General features: G+C 42.2%; 1 protein-coding gene across 1 annotated transcript in view; it reads left to right on the forward strand.

Annotated features, from left to right (window-relative positions):
* The window catches only part of rcan3 (regulator of calcineurin 3), a 51,770-nt gene extending 30,850 nt beyond the window's left edge, over positions 1 to 20,920 (forward strand). Inside the window, exons 2-4 of the mRNA XM_024429719.2 lie at positions 4,934 to 5,107; positions 13,868 to 14,039; positions 17,641 to 20,920. Of these exons, the coding sequence (XP_024285487.1) occupies positions 4,934 to 5,107; positions 13,868 to 14,039; positions 17,641 to 17,807 (513 nt within the window). The 3' untranslated portion in view covers positions 17,808 to 20,920. The remainder of the gene's footprint in view (positions 1 to 4,933; positions 5,108 to 13,867; positions 14,040 to 17,640) is intronic.
* Positions 20,921 to 21,816: the final 896 nt, after the last annotated feature.

Raw genomic sequence — 21,816 nt, forward strand, 5'->3', positions numbered from 1 at the left:
GACACATTGGTGCGGCTGGCTTCCAGGTTGAATGCGCGCTGTGTTAAGAAGCAGTACGGCTGGTTGGGTTGTGTATCGGAGGACGCATGACTTTCAACCTTCGTCTCTCCCGAGCCCGTACGGGAGTTGTAGCGATGAGACAAGATAGTAGCTACAACAACAATTGGATACCACGAAATTGGGGAGAAAAAGGGGTACAATTTTTAAAAAATGTAAAAAATAAAGTTCTTCCACACCGATCTCGACAAACCATTTCTCTATGGACCTCCCTTTGTGCATGGGGGCATTGTCATGCTGAAACAGGAAAGGACCTTCACCCAAACTGTTGCCACAAAGTTGGAAGCACAGAATCATCTAGAATGTCATTGTATGCTGTGGCATTAAGATTTCCCATCACTGGAACTAGCCCGAACCATGAACAACAGCCCCAGACCATTATTCCTCCTCCACCAAACGTTACAGTTGGCACTATGCATTCGGGCAGGTATCGTTCTCCTGACGTCTACCAAACCCAGATTCGTCCGTCGGACTACCAGATGGTGAAGCGTGATTCATCACTCCAGGGAACACGTTTCCTCTGCTACAGAGTCCAATGGCGGTGAACTTTACAGCCCTCCAGCTGACGCTTGGCATTGCGCATGGTGATCTTAGGCTTGTGTGCGGCTGCTCAGCCATGGAAACCCATTTCACGGATCTCCTGACGAACACTTCTTGTGCTGACATAGCTTCCAGAGGCCGTTTGGAACTCCTTAGTGAGTGCTGCAACTAAGGACAGATGATTTTTATGCACTTTAACACTTGTGGTCCCATTTTGTGGCCACAAGCTCACTCCACAATCCCCCGACCTCAACCAAATTGAGTAAAAGAAAAGCAGCCAACAAGTGCTAAGCATATGTGGGAACTCCATCAAGACTGTTGGAAAAGCATTCCAGGTGAAGCTGGTTGAGAGAATGCCAAAGCTATCATCAAGGCAAAAAAAAAAATGTTTGATTTGTTTAACACTTTTTTGGTTACTACATGATTCCATATGTGTTATTTAATAGTTTTGATGTCTTCACTATTATTCTACAATGTAGAAAATAGTAAAAAATAAAGAAAAATACTTGAATGAGTAGGTAGGTGTGTGCAATCTTTTGACTGGCACTGTATATTCATGTACATAGAGTCAAGAAACAGCTTATTTTCTTAAAAAGTTCATAATGTCACGATTTCGAAGCTACAGTGCATTCAGAAAGTATTCAGACCCCTTGACTTCTTCCAAATTTTGTTACGTTACAGCCTTATTCTAAAATGGATGAAATATATTTTTCCCTCATCAATCTACACACAATACCCCATAGTGACGAAGCGAAAACATGTTTTTGACATTTTTGCAAATGTATTAAAAATAAAAAACAGAAATCCCTTATTTACGTAAGTATTCAGACCCTTTGCTATGAGACTCGAAATTGAGCTCAGGTGAATCCTGTTTCCATTGATTATCCTTGATTGGAGTCCACATGTGGTAAATTCAAATGATTGGACATGATTTGGAAAGGCACACACCTGTCTATATAAGGTCTCACAGTTGACAATGCATGTCAGAGCAAAAACCAAGCCTTGAGGTCGAAGGAATTGCCCCATCTAGCTCCGAGACAGCATTGTGTCGAGGCACAGATCTGCAGCATTGAAGGTCAGCAAGAACACAGTGGCTTCCTTCATTCTTAAATGGAAGAAGTTTGGAACCACTAAGACTCTTCCTAGAGCTGGCTGCCCGACCAAACTGAGAAATTGGGGAAGAAGGTCCTTGGTCAAGGAGGTGACCAAGAAACCGATGGTCACTATGACAGAGCTCCAGAGTTCCTCTGTGGAGATGAGAGAACCTTTCAGAAGGATATCCATCTCTGCAGCACTCCACCAATCAGACCTTTATGGTAGAGTGGCCAGACGGAAGTCACTTCTCAGTAAAAGGCACTTGACAGCCTGCTTGGAGTTTGCCAAAAGGCACCTAAAAGATCCTCCCTAAGGTGAAGCATGGTGGTGGCAGCATCATGCTCTGGGGATGTTATTCAGTGGCAGGGACTGGGAGAGAGAGATCCTCGATGAAAACCTCAGGACCTCAGACTGTGGCGAAGGTTCACCAACGACCCTAAGTACACAGCGAAGACAACACAGGATTGGCTTCGGGACAAGTCTCTGAATGTCCTTGAGTGGTCCAGCCAGAGCCCGGACTTGAACCCGATCGAACATCTCTGGAGAGACCTGAAAATATCTGTGCAGCACTGCTCCCCATCCAACCTGACAGAGCTTGAGAGGATCTGTAGAGAAGAATGGGAGAAACTCCCCAAATACAGGTGTGCCAAGCTTGTAGCATCATACCCAAGAAGACTCAATACTGTAATCGCTGCCAAAGGTGCTTCAACAAAGTACTAAGTAAAGGGTCTGAATATTTTTAATACATTTGCAAACAAAAAAACATCCTTTTTTTCTTTGTCATTATGAGGTATTGTGTGTAGGTTGATGAGAAAGAAACAACAATTGAATTAATTTTAGAATAAGACTGTAACGTAACAAAATGTGGAAAAAGTCAAGGGGTCTGAATACTTTCCAAATGCACTGTATAATATATCTGATCTACACTATTATTTTTCAAAAAGTCTGCCTTTCCAGTCTGCTTAGTGAACAACAGGGGAGGGTGACCTGGAAAGTTGAAAACCTCAAATTTCACAATCCAACATGTCCGCCAGTCCAGAAAATCCAATACGCGTAGCAGATGCCGCTAGAGTGCTAACACAACAGAGGATGGGCCACAAGAGAGGAACTATGACACAGGACACCCCTATGTCCCCTATTGCTCAAATGGCAAGATCATATTCTGTTTCAAATGGCTGAATGATTGATTCACCCACCCTTTTCACTACTCCCCTCTCTCCCACTGTTTGTCTGCTTCCTTTCATTAATTAATAGAATACAGTGCCTTGCGAAAGTATTGGCCCCCTTGAACTTTGCGACCTTTTGCCACATTTCAGGTTTCAAACATAAAGATATAAACTGTATTTTTTTGTGAAGAATCAACAACAAGTGGGACACAATCATGAAGTGGAACGACATTTATTGGATATTTCCCCAAAAAAATTACAAATCAAAAACTGAAAAATTGGGCGTGCAAAATTATTCAGCCCCTTTACTTTCAGTGCAGCAAACTCTCTCCAGAAGTTCAGTGAGGATCTCTGAATGATCCAATGTTGACCTAAATGACTAATGATGATAAATACAAACCACCTGTGTGTAATCAAGTCTCCGTATAAATGCACCTGCACTGTGATAGTCTCAGAGGTCCGTTAAAAGCGCAGAGAGCATCATGAAGAACAAGGAACACACCAGGCAGGTCCGAGATACTGTTATGAAGAAGTTTAAAGCCGGATTTGGATACAAAAAGATTTCCCAAGCATTAAACATCCAAAGGAGCACTGTGCAAGCGATAATATTGAAATGGAAGGAGTATCAGACCACTGCAAATCTACCAAGACCTGGCCGTCCTTCTAAACTTTCAGCTCATACAAGGAGAAGACTGATCAGAGATGCAGCCAAGAGGCCCATGATCACTCTGGATGAACTGCAGAGATCTACAGTTGAGGTGGGAGACTGTGTCCATAGGACAACAATCAGTCGTATATTGCACAAATCTGGCCTTTATGGAAGAGTGGCAAGAAGAAAGCCATTTCTTAAAGATATCCGTAAAAAGTGTTGTTTAAAGTTTGCCACAAGCCACCTGGGAGACACACCAAACATGTGGAAGAAGGTGCTCTGGTCAGATGAAACCAAAATTGAACTTTTTGGCAACAATGCAAAACGTTATGTTTGGTGTAAAAGCAACAAAGCTCATCACCCTGAACACACCATCCCCACTGTCAAACATGGTGGTGGCAGCATCATGGTTTGGGCCTGCTTTTCTTCAGCAGGGACAGGGAAGATGGTTAAAATTGATGGGAAGATGGATGGAGCCAAATACAGGACCATTCTGGAAGAAAACCTGATGGAGTCTGCAAAAGACCTGAGACTGGGACGGAGATTTGTCTTCCAACAAGACAATGATCCAAAACATAAAGCAAAATCTACAATGGAATGGTTCAAAAATAAACATATCCAGGTGTTAGAATGGCCAAGTCAAAGTCCAGACCTGAATCCAATTGAGAATCTGTGGAAAGAACTGAAAACTGCTGTTCACAAATGCTCTCCATCCAACCTCACTGAGCTCGAGCTGTTGTGCAAGGAGGAATGGTTAAAAATGTCAGTCTCTCGATGTGCAAAACTGATAGAGACATACCCCAAGCGACTTAGAGCTGTAATCGCAGCAAAAGGTGGCGCTACAAAGTATTAACTTAAGGTGGCTGAATAATTTTGCACGCCCAATTTTTCAGTTTTTGATTTGTTAAAAAAGTTTGAAATATCCAATAAATGTCGTTCCACTTCATGATTGTGTCCCACTTGTTGTTGATTCTTCACAAACAAATACAGTTTTATATCTTTATGTCTGAAGCCTGAAATGTGGGAAAAGGTCGCAAAGTTCAAGGGGGCCAAATACTTTCGCAAGGCATGTATATACTTTATTGTCCCTTTTTTGATTTCAGCCTAATCTTAACCCTCCCCAAAATGCACACATTCACGTGTATCACACACACACAAGGCACAGGGTCAGCCATGGAGCAGCATCTATGGATGTAGATTTATAAATGTAGGTTTATAATAATTACATTAATTGATTGCATTTATATAACACCTTTCCAGATGCTCAAATCCTTGTAAGGGGGGAACACACCTCTAGAGCTATGCTGCAGTGTAGGGATATGCTACCTTACAAAAAATGCCTGAAATGCTTAATGGTGACATTTCAGGACAGGTGCAGGATCAACTCCAGTCTAAAATGGCCAATTGTTCTTTCTTTCTCTCCCAGGAGCGGTTTGAGGCCTTATTCAGGATCTATGACGAGCAGACGTCCTTCCAGATGTTCAAGAGCTTCAGGCGAGTCCGCATCAGCTTCAGCACTCCGGAGGCGGCCGCCCGCGCTCGTGTCGAGCTCCACGAGACCGAGTTCAACGGGAAGCAGCTCGAGCTTTACTTTGCCCAGGTGAGTGAACTCTTCCTGGTTTAAGGTTTGTTTTGCAATGGAAAACTAAAATGAATGTTTTTAAAGTCTAGATTGGATAGTCCCTCCATTTTTCAGTGTTTCTTTTTCAATTTGGTACCTAGTAAACACGACCCCAGGTGTTACAGAAGCCCCGTTTATACATGGTTCTAGTTTATACATGGTTCTAACATGCATCCTTTGTCCTGATCTTTTCCACATTCTGATTGTGCCCACATTTTCAGACCGGTGAAGACGATTAAAAGACGCATTGGGAACTGTTTGTGATCAGATCTTTCTGACCACTTCCGGAGGTAGTCAGGCACGCATTGTGTCTGGATATCTTACATGTGTAGATTGATCAGGACAGTTAAACCATTTAAATCATCATTATCCCACCTTATAAAAATCATTGACAGGTGGCACCATTGACTTATGCATCAATATGCATCTTAAAATAAATAAATAAATATTATTCTTGAAATAATAGCTGTAAAATAATTTGCATACAGGGAGGGACCAGGAAATCTGGTCACAATCCAGACACTATTCCGCAACAAAGCCTCCTTCACTCACGCCGCCAAACTTACCCTAGTAATACGGACTATCCTACCGATCCTTGACTTCGCAAATTGGATGTAGTCTATCACAGTGCCATCCGTTTTGTTACCAAAGCGCCTTATACCACCCACCACTGCGACCTGTATGCTCTAGTCGGCTGGCCCTCGCTACATATTCGTCGCCAGACCCACTGGCTCCAGGTCATCTATAAGTCTATGCTAGGTAAAGCTCCTCCTTATCTCAGCTCACTGGTCATGGTAACAACACCCACCCGTAGCACGCGCTCCAGCAGGTATATCTCACTGGTCGTCCCCAAAGCCAACACCTCCATTGGCCGTCTTTCCTTCCAGTTCTCTGCTGCTAGTGACTGGAACGAATTGCAAAAATCGCGGAAGCTGGAGACTTACATTTCCCTCACTAACTTTAAACATCAGCTATCTGAGCAGCTAACCGATCGCTGCAGCTGTACATAGTCCATTTGTAAATAGCCCACCCAATCTACCTACCTCAGCCCCATCTTGTTTTTATTTACTTTGCTGCTCTTTTGCACACCAGTATCACTACTTACACATCATCATCTGCTCATCATCATCTGCTCATCTATCACCCCAGTGTTAATCTGCTAAATTTGAATTACTTTGCTACTATGGCCTATTTATTGCCTTACCACCTCATGCCATTTGCACACACTGTATATAGACTTTCTTTTTTTTCTATTGTGTTATTGACTGTAAGCTTGTTTATTCCATGTGTAACTCTGTGTTGTTGTTTCTGTCGCACTGCTTTGCTTTATCTTGGCCAGGTCGCATTTGTAAATGAGAACTATTTCTCAACTAGCTTACCTGGTTAAATAAAGGTGAAATACATGAAAAATAATTTTTAAAAAGACGGATATGAAACACATTTTAATGTGTAGACATGGTTCAGAAAATGTGGGCACAAATCAGAATGAGGACAAGATCAGGACAGAAGGACACTTGTTAGCACCAGGTATAAATTATGCTAAAGCATAGACATTAAGACCAGTAGATAGTGATGTCATCCACATATTCCTATGGAAAACTCCAGATGGCATGTGAAGCTGGAAATATGTGAATTTGAAGCGCGCCATATTGTGGAATGGAATGGCACCCCAAAATCACTAAGCATCATGGTGAAAGTGAAGAAGCCCTGTCTAAGCCGAGGTAGGGGAGGGGGGGGTTCTACTATGCTATAAGGAATTGTTTTAAGAAGGTCATACCAAGGATAATTTTGCTATTTGATTTGCTATTTGACATAATTTGAGTCAATTGGAGGTGTACCTGTGGATGTATTTCAAGGCCTACCTTCAAACGCAGTGCTGCTTTGCTTCACATTATGGGAAAATCAAAAGAAATCAGCCAAGACCTCAGAAAATAAATTGTAGACCTCCACAAGTCTGGTTCATCCTTGGGAGCAATTTCCAAACGCCTGAAGGTACCACATTTATCTGTACAAACAATAGTACGCAACTATAAACACCATGGGGCCACGCAGCCGTCATACCACTCAGGAAGGAGACGCGTTCTGGAGACGCGTTCCTAGAGATGAATGAACTTTGGTGCGAGAAGTGCAAATCAATCCCAGAACAACAGCAAAGGACCTTGTGAAGATGCTGGAAGAAACAGGTTCAAAAGTATCTATAACCACAGTAAAACGAGTCCTATATCGACATAACCTGAAAGGCCACTTAGCAAGGAAGAAGCCACGGTTTGCAACTGCACATGTGGACAAATATCGTACTTTTTGGAGAAATGTCCTCTGGTCTGATGAAACCAAAATAGAACTGTTTGGTCATAATGACCATCGTTATGTTTGGAGGAAAAAGGGGGAGGCTTGCATGCCGAAGAAGACCATCCCAACCGTGAAGCACGGGGGTGGCAGCATCATGTTGTGAGGGTTCTTTGCTGCAGGAGGACTGGTGCACTTCACACAATAGATGGCATCATGAGGCAGGACAATTATGTGGATATCTTGAAGCAACATCAGTTAGGAAGTTAAAGCTTGGTTGCAAATGGGTCTTCCAAATGGATAATGACCCTAAGCATACTTCCAAAGTTGTGGCAAAATGGCTTAAGGACAACAAAGTCAAGGTATTGGAGTGGCCATCACAGTGCCCTGACCTAAATCCTATAGAAAATGTGTGTGCAGAACTGAAAAAGCGTGCTCTGTCAGGAGGAATGGGCCAAAATTCACCCAACTTATTGTGGGAGGCTTATGGAAGGCTACCCGAAACGTTTGACCGAAGTTAAACAATTTAAAGGCAATGCTACCAAATACTAATTGAGTGTATGTAAACTTCTGACCCACTGGGAATGTAATGGAAGAAATGAAAGCTGAAGTAAATCATTCTCTCTACTCTTATTCTGACATTTCATATTCTTAAAATAAAGTGGTGATCCTAACTGACCTAAGACAGGGAATTTTTTACTCTGATTAAATGTCAGGAATTGTGAAAAACTGAGTTTAAATCTATTTGGCTAAGGTGTATGTAAACTTCTGACTTCAACTGTATTTATCCCCATATTTCTGGCACTAAAGAGTCTCCATACAGTGGGGCAAAAAAGTATTTAGTCAGCCACCAATTGTGCAAGTTCTCCCACTTAAAAAGATGAGAGGCCTGTAAGGCCTGTAATTTTCATCATAGGTACACTTCAACTATGACTGACAAAATGAGAAGGAAAAAAATCCAGAAAATCACATTGTAGGATTTTTGATGAGTTTATTTGCAAATTATGGTGGAAAATAAGAATTTGGTCACCTTCAAACAAGCAAGATTTCTGGCTCTCACAGACCTCACAGACTTCTTCTTTAAGAGGCTCCTCTGTCCTCCACTCGTTACCTGTATTAATGGCACCTGCTTGAACTTGTTATCAGTATAAAAGACACCTGTCCACAACCTCAAACAGTCACACTCCAAACTCCACTATGGCCAAGACCAAAGAGCTGTCAAAGGACACCAGAAAGAAGATTGTAGACCTGCACCAGGCTGGGAAGACTGAATCTGCAATAGGTAAGCAGCTTGGTTTGAAGAAATCAACTGTGGGAGCAATTATTAGGAAATGGAAGACAAACAAGACCACTGATAATCTCCCTCGATCTGGGGCTCCACGCAAGATCTCACCCTGTGGTGTCAAAATGATCACAAGAACGGTGAGCAAAAATCCCAGAACCACACGGGGGGACCTAGTGAATGACCTGCAGAGAGCTGGGACCAAAGTAACAAAGCCTACCATCAGTAAAACACTACGCCGCCAGGGACTCAAATCCTGCAGTGCCAGAAGTACAATATATATACAAAAGTATGTGGACACCCCTTCAAATGAGTGGATTCGGCTATTTCAGCCACAGCAGTTGCTGACAAGTGTATAAAATTGAGCACACAGCCATGCAATCTCCATAGACAAGCATTATCAGTAGAATGGCCTCACTGAAGAGCTCAGTGACTCTGGAAGCAACGTAAGCACAAGAACTGTTCGTTGGTAACTTAATGTGATGGGTTTCCATGGCCGAGCGTCCGCACACAAGCCTAAGATCACCATGCGCAATGCCAAGCGTCGGCTGGAGTGATGTAATGCTCGCCACCATTGAACTCTGGAGCAGTGGAAACGCGTCTGGAGTGATGAATCATGCTTCACCATCTGGCAGTCCGACGGACAAATCTGGGTTTGGCGGATGCCAGGAATATGCTACCTGCCTGAATGCATAGTGCCAACTGTAAATTTTGGTGGAGGAGGAATAATGGTCTGCGGCTGTTTTTCATGATTCGGGCTAGGCCCCTTGGTTCCAGTGATGGGAAATCTTAATGCTTCAGCATACAATGACATTCTAGACGATTCTGTGCTTCCAACTTTGTGGCAGCAGTTTGGGGAAGGCACTTTCCTGTTTCAGTATGATGATGTCCCTGTGCACAAAGCAAGGTCCATACAGAAATGGTTTGTCGAGATCGGTGTGGAAGAACTTGACTGGCCTGCACAGAGCCCTAACCTCAACCCTATCGAATACCTTTGGGATTAATTGAACCGCTGAATTGAAACAGCAACATCAGTGCTTGACCTCACGAATGCTCTTGTTGCTGAATGGAAGCAAGTCCCCACAGCAATGTTCCAACATCTAGTGGAAAGCCTTCCCAGAAGAGTAGAGGCTGTTATAGCAGCACTGGGGGGACCAACTCCATATTAATTCCCATGATTTTGGAATAAGATGTTTGACGAGCAGGTGTCCATATACTTTTGGTTATGTAGTGTACTTCCATTAATCTTTTCGACTTGTACCGTGGACCTTCAGACAACTTTTTTTAGGACAACAACTGACAGGTACGTATTCGAGAGAGTGTCACCTTTCCACAGAGGGATCATGTTGGTGTGTAGCCCAAACTGTTTGACTGTTCGATTGTAGTCATAGAGCAAAACGGAGCACACAATCATGTTCGTGAGAGTCTTCCCTTTCCATAGAGTAGTCATAATAGTTTGTAGGCCAAACAGTTCCGGATGCTATCAATGATTTTGTGATAAGACCTATATTCAGGATAACTCATGGTCTGACAAAGACCGCTCTAGCTCTGTCAAATTTCACCGCAGATGCGGAAGTGTGACTCATCCAATGCAAAGAAACAGATATCTCTAGCTTAAACTGACAGATTTTTATGGGGATTTATGTATTATACTAATTATACTGAACAAAAATATAAACGCAAAATGTAAAGTGTTGGTCCCATGTTTCATGAGCTGAAATAAAAGATCCCAGAAATGTTTCCATATGCACACAAAGCTTATTTCTCTCATATTTTGTGGACACATTTGTTTACATTCCTGTTAGTGAGCATTTTGCTTTGCCAAGATAATCCATCCACCAGGTGTGGCATATCAAGAAGCTGATTAAACAGCATGATCATTACACAGGTGCTCCTTGTGCTGGTGACAATAAAAGATCACTCTAAAATGTGCAGTTTTGTCACACAACATTTTGCCACAGATGTCTCAAGATTTGAGGGAGCATGCAATTGGCATGCTGACTGCAAGAATGTCCACCAGAGCTGTTGCCAGACAATTCGTTGTTCATTTCTCTACCATAAGCCGCCTCGAATGTAGTTTTAGAGAATTTGGCAGTACATCCAACCGGCCTCACAACCGCAGACCACGTGTAACCACGCCAGCCCAGGACCTCCACATCTGGCTTATTCACCTGCGGGATAGTCTGAGACCAACCACCAGGACAGCTGATAAAACTGAGGAGTATTTTGTGACTTCACACTCCAGACACCGGGGGCCTGCACTTACATTTTACACTTTAGTAATTAAGCAGACTCTCTCATCCAGAAGACTTATAGGACTAATTAGGGTTGAGATTTTTCACCTAGTCGGGTCTGGGATTCTTACCAGCGACCTTTTGGTTACTGGCCCAACGCTCTTAACTGCTAGGCTACCTGCCACACGTCAGTACACTGTATCCTCCGGTACATACCTTACTTTACTGTACTCTCCAACGCTGTGTGAGGAACTGATTTGCTCATCCCAAATGTTCACACCGTCCATGGCCCCGACAACAAAAAACATACACTCTGCTATCGTGAATGCGCTTTCTGTAATTGTTGTAATCAACTGCTTAGAGTGATCAAATCGTCCAGAACAAATGTGATCACTATATGTGGAGTGCAATGTACTACGAAGATAGAGCCGGCACATGCCATTGGCAGCTGCTCCCATTAAGTACTTTCCCAAGTACTTTATTTGCACTGGTTCCACGAGAGAGATGTTTCAAATGCAAGATACAAGACACATAGCCTTGTGGTGCAGGTTGAATCAAAGCACTCGGAGCAGCATATTTGTGTGCAGCCTTTCTTTCTCTATTTCTATACTGTACTCTCCCCATTGAGAATGTAGTGGCCTCTGAGCTAGACCTGACCTCGTCTTCCACTCACAATGGGTTCAGGTCCGTCAGTCTGAGGTTTTTCTGAAGCGTTGTCATTAATTCCACATTTTTTCCCTTTTGTGTCATTGCAAGTGTGTGTGTCTTTGTATGTCTCTCTACAGGCATTGTGTATGTGTGCGTGAGTGTGTTCTGTGTTTGTGCGTGAGTGTGTGTAGTCGGGCATGCGTCCTTGTGTGTATTGTGGGTGTGTATTGTGGGTGTGTGTGTGTGAGTGAGTGGGTTCTGCTAATGACTATGCTCCTTGGTTGTGCTCAGCATGTGTTTGTTCGGAGTGTGTTTTCTACGTGGGTGGTCCGTTAAGGGTACTAACTATGTCACAACTTCCGCCGAAGTCGGTTCCTCTCCTTGTTCGGGCGGCGTTCGGCGGTCGACGTCACCGGTTTTCTAGCCATCGCCGATCCACCTTTCATTTTCCATTTGTTTTGTCTTGTTTTCCCACACACCTGGTTTACATTCCCTCATTTCGTGTCATGTATATAACCCTCGGTTCCCCCCCATGTCTGTGTGTGGAATTGTTTGTTGTAAAGTGTTTTGTGCACTTCAGACTGGTTTGCGACGGGTTATTTCAACCCATATTTTGTTGTCCTGGGTGCCGTTAGTTTTGCATCATTAAACTGCTCCAGTTATTACCCAGTTCTGCTCTCCTGCGCCTGACTTCCCTGCAGCCAGTTTTCACACCTCTTACAAACCAAGGTGTTAGGGATGGGCATTTGACATTTTTACTCACTTTTTTTTGTGCAACAATGCCTCATATATCATAAACATTACAGGGAACAAATCCTAATTGCTAAATTGCCCCATATATATTCAGCCAATCAAAAAAGCAAGTGCCATTTAAGATTAATTTATTGAAACCGTAATATCAACTGGTTATATTGTATAGTGAAACACAATCTTCAAAAAGGCAGTAACCTCAGTGGATTGTAGAAGCCTATGGCTGTGCAATGGCATAACCTTGTTTTGTTAATTGAGCAGACAAGAAGCTCTTATTTTCCAAGGCCTTATCACAGTCAAGACAAACCTATTTTATAGTTACAAAAAAAACATGATGTAATATAACAGAATAAAATAGAACATACTTTTTTTCTTCTCCAAATTAAACAAGTTGCCAGTGCGATGTGATATGCATCTCGCGCGTCTGGAACATTCTTTCTCACAGGGTGATCATTTGAAGCAGGGCTCAGTTTGGTGAGTTGAAAGACACATTTTTTTTCAGGGTTACAAACCAAAATGTGTCTACAGTTCGATTTCGTTTATTCTGTCTCAAAAAGGATGAACAATTCCACATTGAACACTGCATGATGATGAATTACCTATGTAGGCCTATGCTTAATGATTCTGATTTTAAAAAATACACTCTGTCTTTATCAAACTAGAGTTTTTGCTTATTTTCAGTGTGGAATCTGTCTATGGGTTATAGCCGAGGCTAACCAATCGGGAAATGGCACTAGCAGTTGGCAAAGTAGCCTAAGAGGAAAATAGACGGGAAGCATTTATTCCAAAACTGCAGCTCATTGTTGGAACACATATTTTCCTACTTCAATCAACCAGTCCATTTTCAATTTGTGATGAAACCGTCGTCATTTGGCAAGGAATGTAGCTTGTGTAGTATCCCATCAGTTAGATGCATTTATCTCTGTATGCGTAACAGGAGCTTGTGTGCGCACGCAGCACACGTGTGTAGAGGGAGCGGTCGGAACGCAATTGAGGGAATGAGACATGGAGGGGAAAGGGAATGTAGGGAGAAGAACTGTCTAATGCTTGGCTTGGTTTCTTTTTTTTTGTTGTGCCCTGCAAATGCACATGTACAAATGGAACACTAGAGTCAAAGCAAATTAACATCGTCTTCAAGACAAAATGTATTTTTTTCAGACAGGCACTAAGCACATTCCACTAAATCATTATACAGTATTTGAAAAAAAATGTGATCTCTGTTTAAAAAAATCGAACTTTGACGTCCGTTCGAGTACTCGATTACTCTTGTCCATCCCTACACCAAGTGTGTGTATTATATAGATATAATCCAGTACATAGTGTTCCAACAGGAAGAGCCAACAGGAAGAGAACACAGTGTGCTTCCTATACAACAGCAGCCGGGGTGTATTCATTAATGCACAACGTATCTTTAATGTTTTCTACTTTAATGTTTCCAGCATTGCAATGTTTTAAAATTTTTCCATGGTGTGTCCAAATGAACATGATCCGTTCTGACATGCCCCCCTGTCTCCTCTCCTCCTCTCTCCCCCTCTATAGGTTCAGAACTCTGGGGAGGACATAGACAAGTCGTACCTGGCCCCTCCCGCGCCCGTCAAACAGTTCCTCATCTCGCCCCCCGCCTCGCCGGCCGTGGGCTGGAGCCAGAGCGAAGACGCAACGCCTGTCATCAACTACGACCTGCTGTGTGCTGTGGCCAAGCTAGGCCCAGGTCAGTACACACACACTTTACACACACTCTTGTGCACACACACACACGAACACACACATATAAATACATATATAGACACATACACAAATGCACGCACACATACGTACACATAAATACACACCATTTAACAAGCACACACACACTCTACCCTTTTATAAACATTTACTCAAATAGTTAACTGAACTGAGTTCACCAGCTTTATCTGCTGTGGTATCGTGAGAATCATAGGACACCAGTAAGGTCACAAAAAGGGCACCAATTAGCATTCAAGCATACAATTGCTTTGTGAGGCATGCTGGGTGGTTGACGAAGTATGAATGTCCATCAGAAAAAGAGATGAATCCTCAGACGATATATTATGTTCCCTCATGCCTCTCTCTTATGGCATCCACACTTCTCTGTCTGTCTGGCTGAGTAGAGGGCTAGCGTTTGCAGGCAGACGGTGACCTTTGAGAGATGCCAGCCATATCAAACAGGGAGTAATGACACCTGTGTTCGGCGTAATGACACCTGTGTTGGAGTAATGACACCTGTGTTCTTTCATACTGGGGTCAGGAGGGTCACATGGTTTACTAGGTCACCAAGCTGCCAGGATTCTTCACTGTGTGCGTCCCAGTAACATGTCCTTTCTCCTGATGTGTGCGCCCATACACAACTCCCCACAAATGTTAAAGCATTGGGCTCGAGGGAGTTTCCACTGTTATTCTTACGCCAGTTATTTCCTTCTAAGTCCATGAAGGGAAGGGAACCAACTATTTGCACACTTCAGGAGGAAGGACAGATTCATTGTTTATGATGCTAAAGACCCTTGTCATCTGTAAAAAGGAGACCCTTCTAAGATATGGTCGTCAGTTACACCATAATATGTTTTTAATAGGCCCACGTGACCTGATCCAAGAAAAACTCCTGGCCTGTTGTCAGGAAAAGGTCTGGTCCCTAGTTATATTATAGGTGTGTGTTCTTCACTCTACATGTGTGTCAATAAGTTTGTGTGTACAGAATTGTCAAACCTTCCAGAACACTTCGTCTTTTCATCCAGACATCAGGACATGCAGTACCATTTTGAGTGCTTCTCTTATAGTCTACCAGGGAACATTAAGGGCTGTTAAACGAGATATAGCCTATGCCATTTAGCCTCTGACATGGCTTAATTTCTAATGCACCACCACAACCCCCTCTAAATGCATTACAAGAACAATCATGATTCCTACATTACATGATTTACCATGTTGAAGCCCAGACCACCGCTGCACTCACTGTTACTATGGTAACAGGAGGAGGCATCAGGAAATAGAGCTGACGCTTGTTTGGGCTTCTTTAGCCTGCCTCGGATTCAGATTAGTGCTTTGCTGCAGTGTGGCGCCCTAGCACTCTCTGCTGGCCGCCTATGGTAGTGACCCTCCCGGGACAAAATAGGGCCTTGTTTTTCCTGTCAGACAGTGGTGTGGGAAACCTCTTATCACGTTTCCCTCTGCCCTGTCTGGTCTTCATGGCAACCGTGATACAATCTGCATGTGTATTTGAGGGCAGTTGTGATGTGAGCATTGGTGTTGCCTAGTCGGTATTAAATAGAACATTGAGGCCCTGCCCACCTATGGGAAAACAACATGTGGTTACCTTGGTTACCCAATTGGCTCACAGCAAAAACAAACAACCTTTTTCAGACACAATTTTCTTGTTTTATGCTTGTTTTAGTCAATAACAAAACTACATTTAAGAAATGTACAAAATGTCTAGATTACTTTTCAACATTGCCTGCTCCCAAGCATTTTCACTACTTAGAAAAATGTAATATTGTGGGGCTTTCTTCATGCTTTTTTCATGACGGTGCCAACATTAAGCCACGTGAGGGCTTCCTTCATGCCCCTTTTCATGACGGTGCTAACATTAAGCCACGTGAGTGCTAGCTATCTACCAAGCAGAGCTTTAAGCTGTTGAAGAGGATGGGCAGGCCCCCTGGTCATGGCATTCTGCCAGGGTATGGAGTCCCTACATAAGACATTGCAGTAACTCCTTGTATCTTTCAAAGGTGGCTCCTTACAGGGAGACAGCATTGTGGAGCTGGTCTGGGTCTGCTGGGTCAGTCATGGCCAGTTCGTACTACCAGAACTGAGTATAAGACCCAGATGCAGACAGCTAGAGTCACAGATGTTTACTGACCCAAATAGGGGGCAGGCAAAAGACAGGTCAAAGGCAGGCAGAGGTCCGTAATCCAGGTCAGTGTCAATAAGGTACAGAACAGCAGGCAGGGTCAGGACAGGCAGAATGGTCAGAACCGACGAACTGGCAACAGACAAACAGAGAACACAGGTATAAATGCACTGGAGATAATGAGGAAGATGGGCAACACTTGGAGCGGGGTGGAGACAAGCACAAAGACAGGTGAAACAGATCAGGGTGTGAAAGTACCCTACAATTACATCTGCAACCATGTGCATGTGAGTAATAAACTAATCTAAAAACGAATATATTCTAATCTAGCCAAGACCAACAACACAAACATAAAGACCATAAAGCTACAAGTAGTAAGTGGAGTTACAAACAGACGATACTAAACAAGCTATGATTAAATGTTTTCCACACACATAGCTATGTGTAGCTTACTTGGACACTGTGTCCCCACTTTCCCACTCTTCCACACCGAGTAGCTTGAAGCCAGAAGGCTATTCTCGTAGGCTCTATTTCCTTACATGGACGCATTGCGAACCAATGGTCAGGATTTTTTACCTGTTTACACTCACATTGAACAACCCAGCAGCTTTTCTGGAAGGTTTGACAATTCTGTATAGCAAAAGATCGACGACGAAGTTGGCTCTTTTACAATGGGGGTCAATGGGAAAGAATGTTTGTTTTTCCAAATTTGTGGGTGTGGTTGAGGAGAATTCCTTCTTATGACACGAATACCGAAGTATATAAAATCTTGATATCTGTATTATTCCACCTCTATTTGATATATTATACTGGCTGTATATTTTAAGAATCATATAACGTTAGTAACATTTGTTCCATGCCATCTAACATTTATAACGTGTTATATATTCTCTAGTAGCCAATTCACTAGTTGTTTGGCACATGATAGCAACAGACAGTTTGATCCTATCCTATCTTGCAGTACATTTCATTAGGCTGCAGCCAGCCAGTGTTGCAACAGCTGATAACATTGGCCATTGGGAATGACCACCGGTCATTGCAGGGGAGTTCCGTCTGTCAGGAAGGGTTCTACATGAACCCCTGAAGAGTTCTACCTGGAACCAAAAGGGGTTCTTCAAAGAGTTCTCTTATGGGGACAGCTGAAGAACCCTTTTAGGTTCTAGAGAGAACCATTTTTTCCTGGCTTTTGCATCTGTTCCTGGAGTGGGTTGACTCGCTTCAATCTGCTTCAGTGGGAGATCCGACATTCAGGGGGCTCATCTAATCAAAATATTTAAACTGGAATGCTGATGTAGGCCTGTTGATGCATGTGTAGCACTGTAAAGGCAAATAAAGTCTGGTATATTAGTCTCTCTTTTTTTTTTCTCCCTCACTCTCTTTCTCTCCCTTTCTCTCCCTCCCTGTCTCTCTCCTCCCCCCCTCCATCCTTCCCTCCCCACTCCCTCTCTAGGGGAGAATTATGAGCTGCACGCGGGCACGGAGTCGACCCCCAGTGTGGTCGTGCAGGTGTGCGACAGCGATGCCGAAGACGACAACAACGCCGAAGCGCGCCCCAAGCAGAAACAGCAGATTGTCCAAACCCGGCGCCCCGACGGACCACCGCAAGTCCTCAACTAGGACCCTCCACTTCGGACCCCACTCCTACGACCCCCCCAAAACACACACCTAGACCTGTCTTCTCTGTCTCTGCACTCGCAGAGACACAACGAGACAACGCCCCTCATTTCAATTCAACCAAAAACAAACAAACGACAAACATTTGGTGGTGTTTGTGGACGGAGCGTGGCTATTGGATGGAATGAGGCGGCCTGGCCTGTATGGATGATGGAGGATGGATGAGATTCACACGCACACTCATCACACTCAAAGGAAAGAGAGGGAGGGATAACGGAACCCTTGACCCTTACTCAGCCAGGGGCGGTAATGTAACACCGTGTCCCCCCTAAAGCAGGCACACTGTCATAGAATCATACACTCAGCTCTCATATGTGCTAGTACCGTAGTAGTTCCGCTAGTCTGACCTCTCCTTCTTCTTTCCTTCATTTCCGTCATCGGTTAGTTGTGTGCAATGGACTTCGGGGACATGCAATACCTCCGAAGAGAGATTTTGGTTGTTTACATCGGTTCTTCTTCTGCTCTTTTATCATATCAGCCGATTGGTTGTTTCTGCTATCATAGGAATCAGGAGTGATTGCCTGGTATTCCTCTCGTCTGCATGTATATATGAGTTCTTATGAGAAAAATACTTACTACAGAGACTCAAACACTAAACTACTGTACGAAGCAAAGGAACCTATCGAGGTCACACACGACATAAAAAAAGGTCGCCATGTGGTAACAACAAACTTGCGGTGGTGTTTGCACTTTATTTTTTTGGTTCTGCTTCTGTCCTTCTTTTTTTTTTTTCAGAGATGTGTATGTTGGTTTTTGCTGAACTAGATGTGTGTTCTTCCTCTTAACATGTATTTGATACCACAAACGATCGTTTTTTTTTGCATGCTTACTTACTATAGTCGGCAGCTGAGGCGTTTTATACTGGTCCAGACGACAGGAATGACGCTTTTGACGACACGCATATCTATAATTTTATATTGTCAAGTGAGAGGGGAAAGGCTGGCTGAGCAAGATATAAGACTGAGAGTGAAACGAAACCTTTACAGTGTGAGTAAAGGCCTAAGAGTAGGTCTCTCTCTTAAAGCCTAATAGTTGGGCTTTAGGATAGGAGTAAAAGCTAGCGTTAATCTTCAAGAGTGTCAATGTTTTTTCAGGGGGCATTTTTATGATTCCCATCTTTCCGGTAATGGTTTTTGGTTCTTGTTATGATATCAACCCAGTTTATATATATATATATATATATATATATATATATATGTCTGTTTTTCTTCTTCTGAGACCTATATTGCTCGTTTTGCACTGAAAATCTCGAGATCTCTGGAGCTTCACTGAAGGAAGGTCCTGAATTTCCTCTGTCAGCTCTTGAGCGTTTAAGGCCGCTTCTTCGTTCTCGCTGTAAATAGCTGAATAGTCAGTAGGTTGAAATAGTCCATTAGGTTTTAATGATTGACATTAAGCGTTGCTGAGAAAGTGAAAATTGTTAATTGGCCTCCTTGCCTCTGGAGATATCAACCAACGCCTTCGTCTCACCTTGCAGTCACAACGCAAATCATTGGAAACTCAAGAAACTTAAGAGAAAGCATTGATTTGATTCACTCCAATTTGGAATACTGCTGCATTCACAGTTGTTACTTTCCTCCTCCAAAAAAAAGCTATTACCAACTCCTAAATAAATAAAGTGTGCTTTTAGCCATTTAGCCAATTATTTTCAGAGTAACTATTTCCAGAATGTTTGATTTTTCTCCCCACTATGCACCTTGAATAAAAGAATATGTGATGCCAAGTGTCTGTCATTACAATGATTTCATGCCATAAAAAGTCCTTATGTTTTTGTTTTGTCACAGAAACATATTCCATATAGTGAGAATAGTCGAATACAGACTATTCCATGTCGAGTCCTTGATTTTATTCCCATCCTGAAAAGGTGTTTTGAATCTAGTCAGGTTTTTTTTCTTCTAAATTAAAGCCCAACCATTGAGGTGGAGTGTTCCAAGTGTTCAATACAGTACATTTGGCCTCAGTGGTGAACGTAAACCTTATCCGTGTTAGAAAACATTAAAAATGCATTATGGTCTCTGCATGCGAGCACTTTTTCTGCATTTTCTTTTTATCCTTGTAAGATGCAGTCTTGCTAGAGAGAACGCTCCTCATCGACATTCTTTTTGTCTGTTATTTTTTATCTTCTGTTTTTCAAGATGAACACCTGGGAAGCCTTCTCACCAACAGAGCAGTGTGAGTCCCGACTCTCAAATGATCTGAATTCCACCTCTCGCTAATGGGGTTTTGAAGGCTCGGGAGTCCTTTGGATATAAGTGTATCACTGAATAGGTGTGGAAGGAAGAACAGGGAAACTTGTCTTTTGACAAGATAGATGGTTGCAACCACAGAACGAATGTGTGTTTTTGTTTCAGGGCTTGTCCTCTGGAACATACTTCCATGTGCAAAGCGTTGTCCTTTCAGAGGTGACTTCTAAAAACGAAGCCGGCAGCAAGTGTTGAAACGCACCATAATGGCATAAGCAGTTTTTAGTTGTGCTGACTGGTGAAAATATTGATGATTGATGACAATGGCGATGATTATGTTGATGATGCTTATCTGATGTTTTTTACAGTCTTTGAAACTGGGTGCATTTTTGGTCACTGTTGAAAAGAGAAAACGTATATTTATGTATATATGCCAAGTGTTTTTGTTGCCGAGACCAGTTCCAGCGTGCATCACAAAAATTGTGGCTTCTACTTTTATGTTGATGTAAAGATTTTAAAAAACAAAGTCCTGAAATGCTCGATCAAATCAATTCTCATTGCGTCGTGTTGAAAATTGACTCTGTTTGAATGTTTTTTTGGAAAGTCTACAATACAAAAAGGTCAATACCGTCCGTTATTGTTGTGTACTGTTCTGTTGAAATCTGAATATTGTGTATTGTACTGTAGTTATCCAAAAAACAAAGTAGCAATCAAGCAATAATTTACAGTTATATACTGGTATCTGTATTTCATGTTATGTACTAATTTCCAGAGTGGTTTTCTCTGACTGTTACAACAGTACTTGCTTATTTGTGTAGTATGATTGTCATTTGTTTCACATAGAGAAATATATAAAGAACTATTCTTAAAGAAGTTTGGAGTTTGTGTGTTTTTTAAGTTCCGGTATGATGTATTTTTTTCCTTTTGCTCTGAATGTATCTTCAAATATTTGACATATAGTATAGTACTTGTACTATATACTACCAGTGGTGGGAAAAGTACCCAATTATCATACTTGAGTAAAAGTAAAGATACCTTAAAAGAAAATGATTCAAGTAAAAATGAAAGTCGCCCAGTAAAATGCTAGTTCAGAAAAAGTAAAAAAGTATTTGTTTTTAAATATACTTAAGTTTTAAAAGTAAATGTAATTGCTAGAATATACTTAAGTATCAAAAGTAAAAGCATAAATCATTCCAAATTCCTTATATTAAGCAAACCAGACAGCATCATTTTATTTTTTATATTTTTTATTTACTGATAGCCACTCCAACATCATTTACAAACAAAGCATTTGTGTTTAGTGAGTCCGCCAGATCAGAGGCAGTAGAGATTACCAGGGATGTTCTCTTGATAACTGAATTGGACCATTTTCCTGTCCTACTAAGCATTCAAAGTGTAACAATTATTTTAGGGTGTCAGGGAAAATGTATGGAGTAAAAAGTACATTAGGACTGTAGTGAAGTAAAAGTTATCAAAAATATAAATAGTAAAGTACAGATACCCCAGGAAACTATTTAAGTTAAGTAGTACTTTAAAGTATTTTTACTTAAGTACTTTACACTGCTGTACAGTATACTACTAAACTATAGTACTACTGCAAATATACTGCTACAAGTATAACGTGAAAGATGGATCACATTTCATGTTTTGAACCAGTAGCTGCTGCACAGACAGTCAACATTGCCAACTGTTCTCTTGTTTGAAGGTCAATATTGTCATGGTTAACTTTTTCAATCGCTTTCATACTTAATAGTTAGTTAGCCCGTTAC

The sequence above is a fragment of the Oncorhynchus tshawytscha genome, linkage group LG08, assembly GCF_018296145.1.
Source record: "Oncorhynchus tshawytscha isolate Ot180627B linkage group LG08, Otsh_v2.0, whole genome shotgun sequence".
In the NCBI taxonomy this organism is placed as follows: domain Eukaryota; kingdom Metazoa; phylum Chordata; class Actinopteri; order Salmoniformes; family Salmonidae; genus Oncorhynchus; species Oncorhynchus tshawytscha.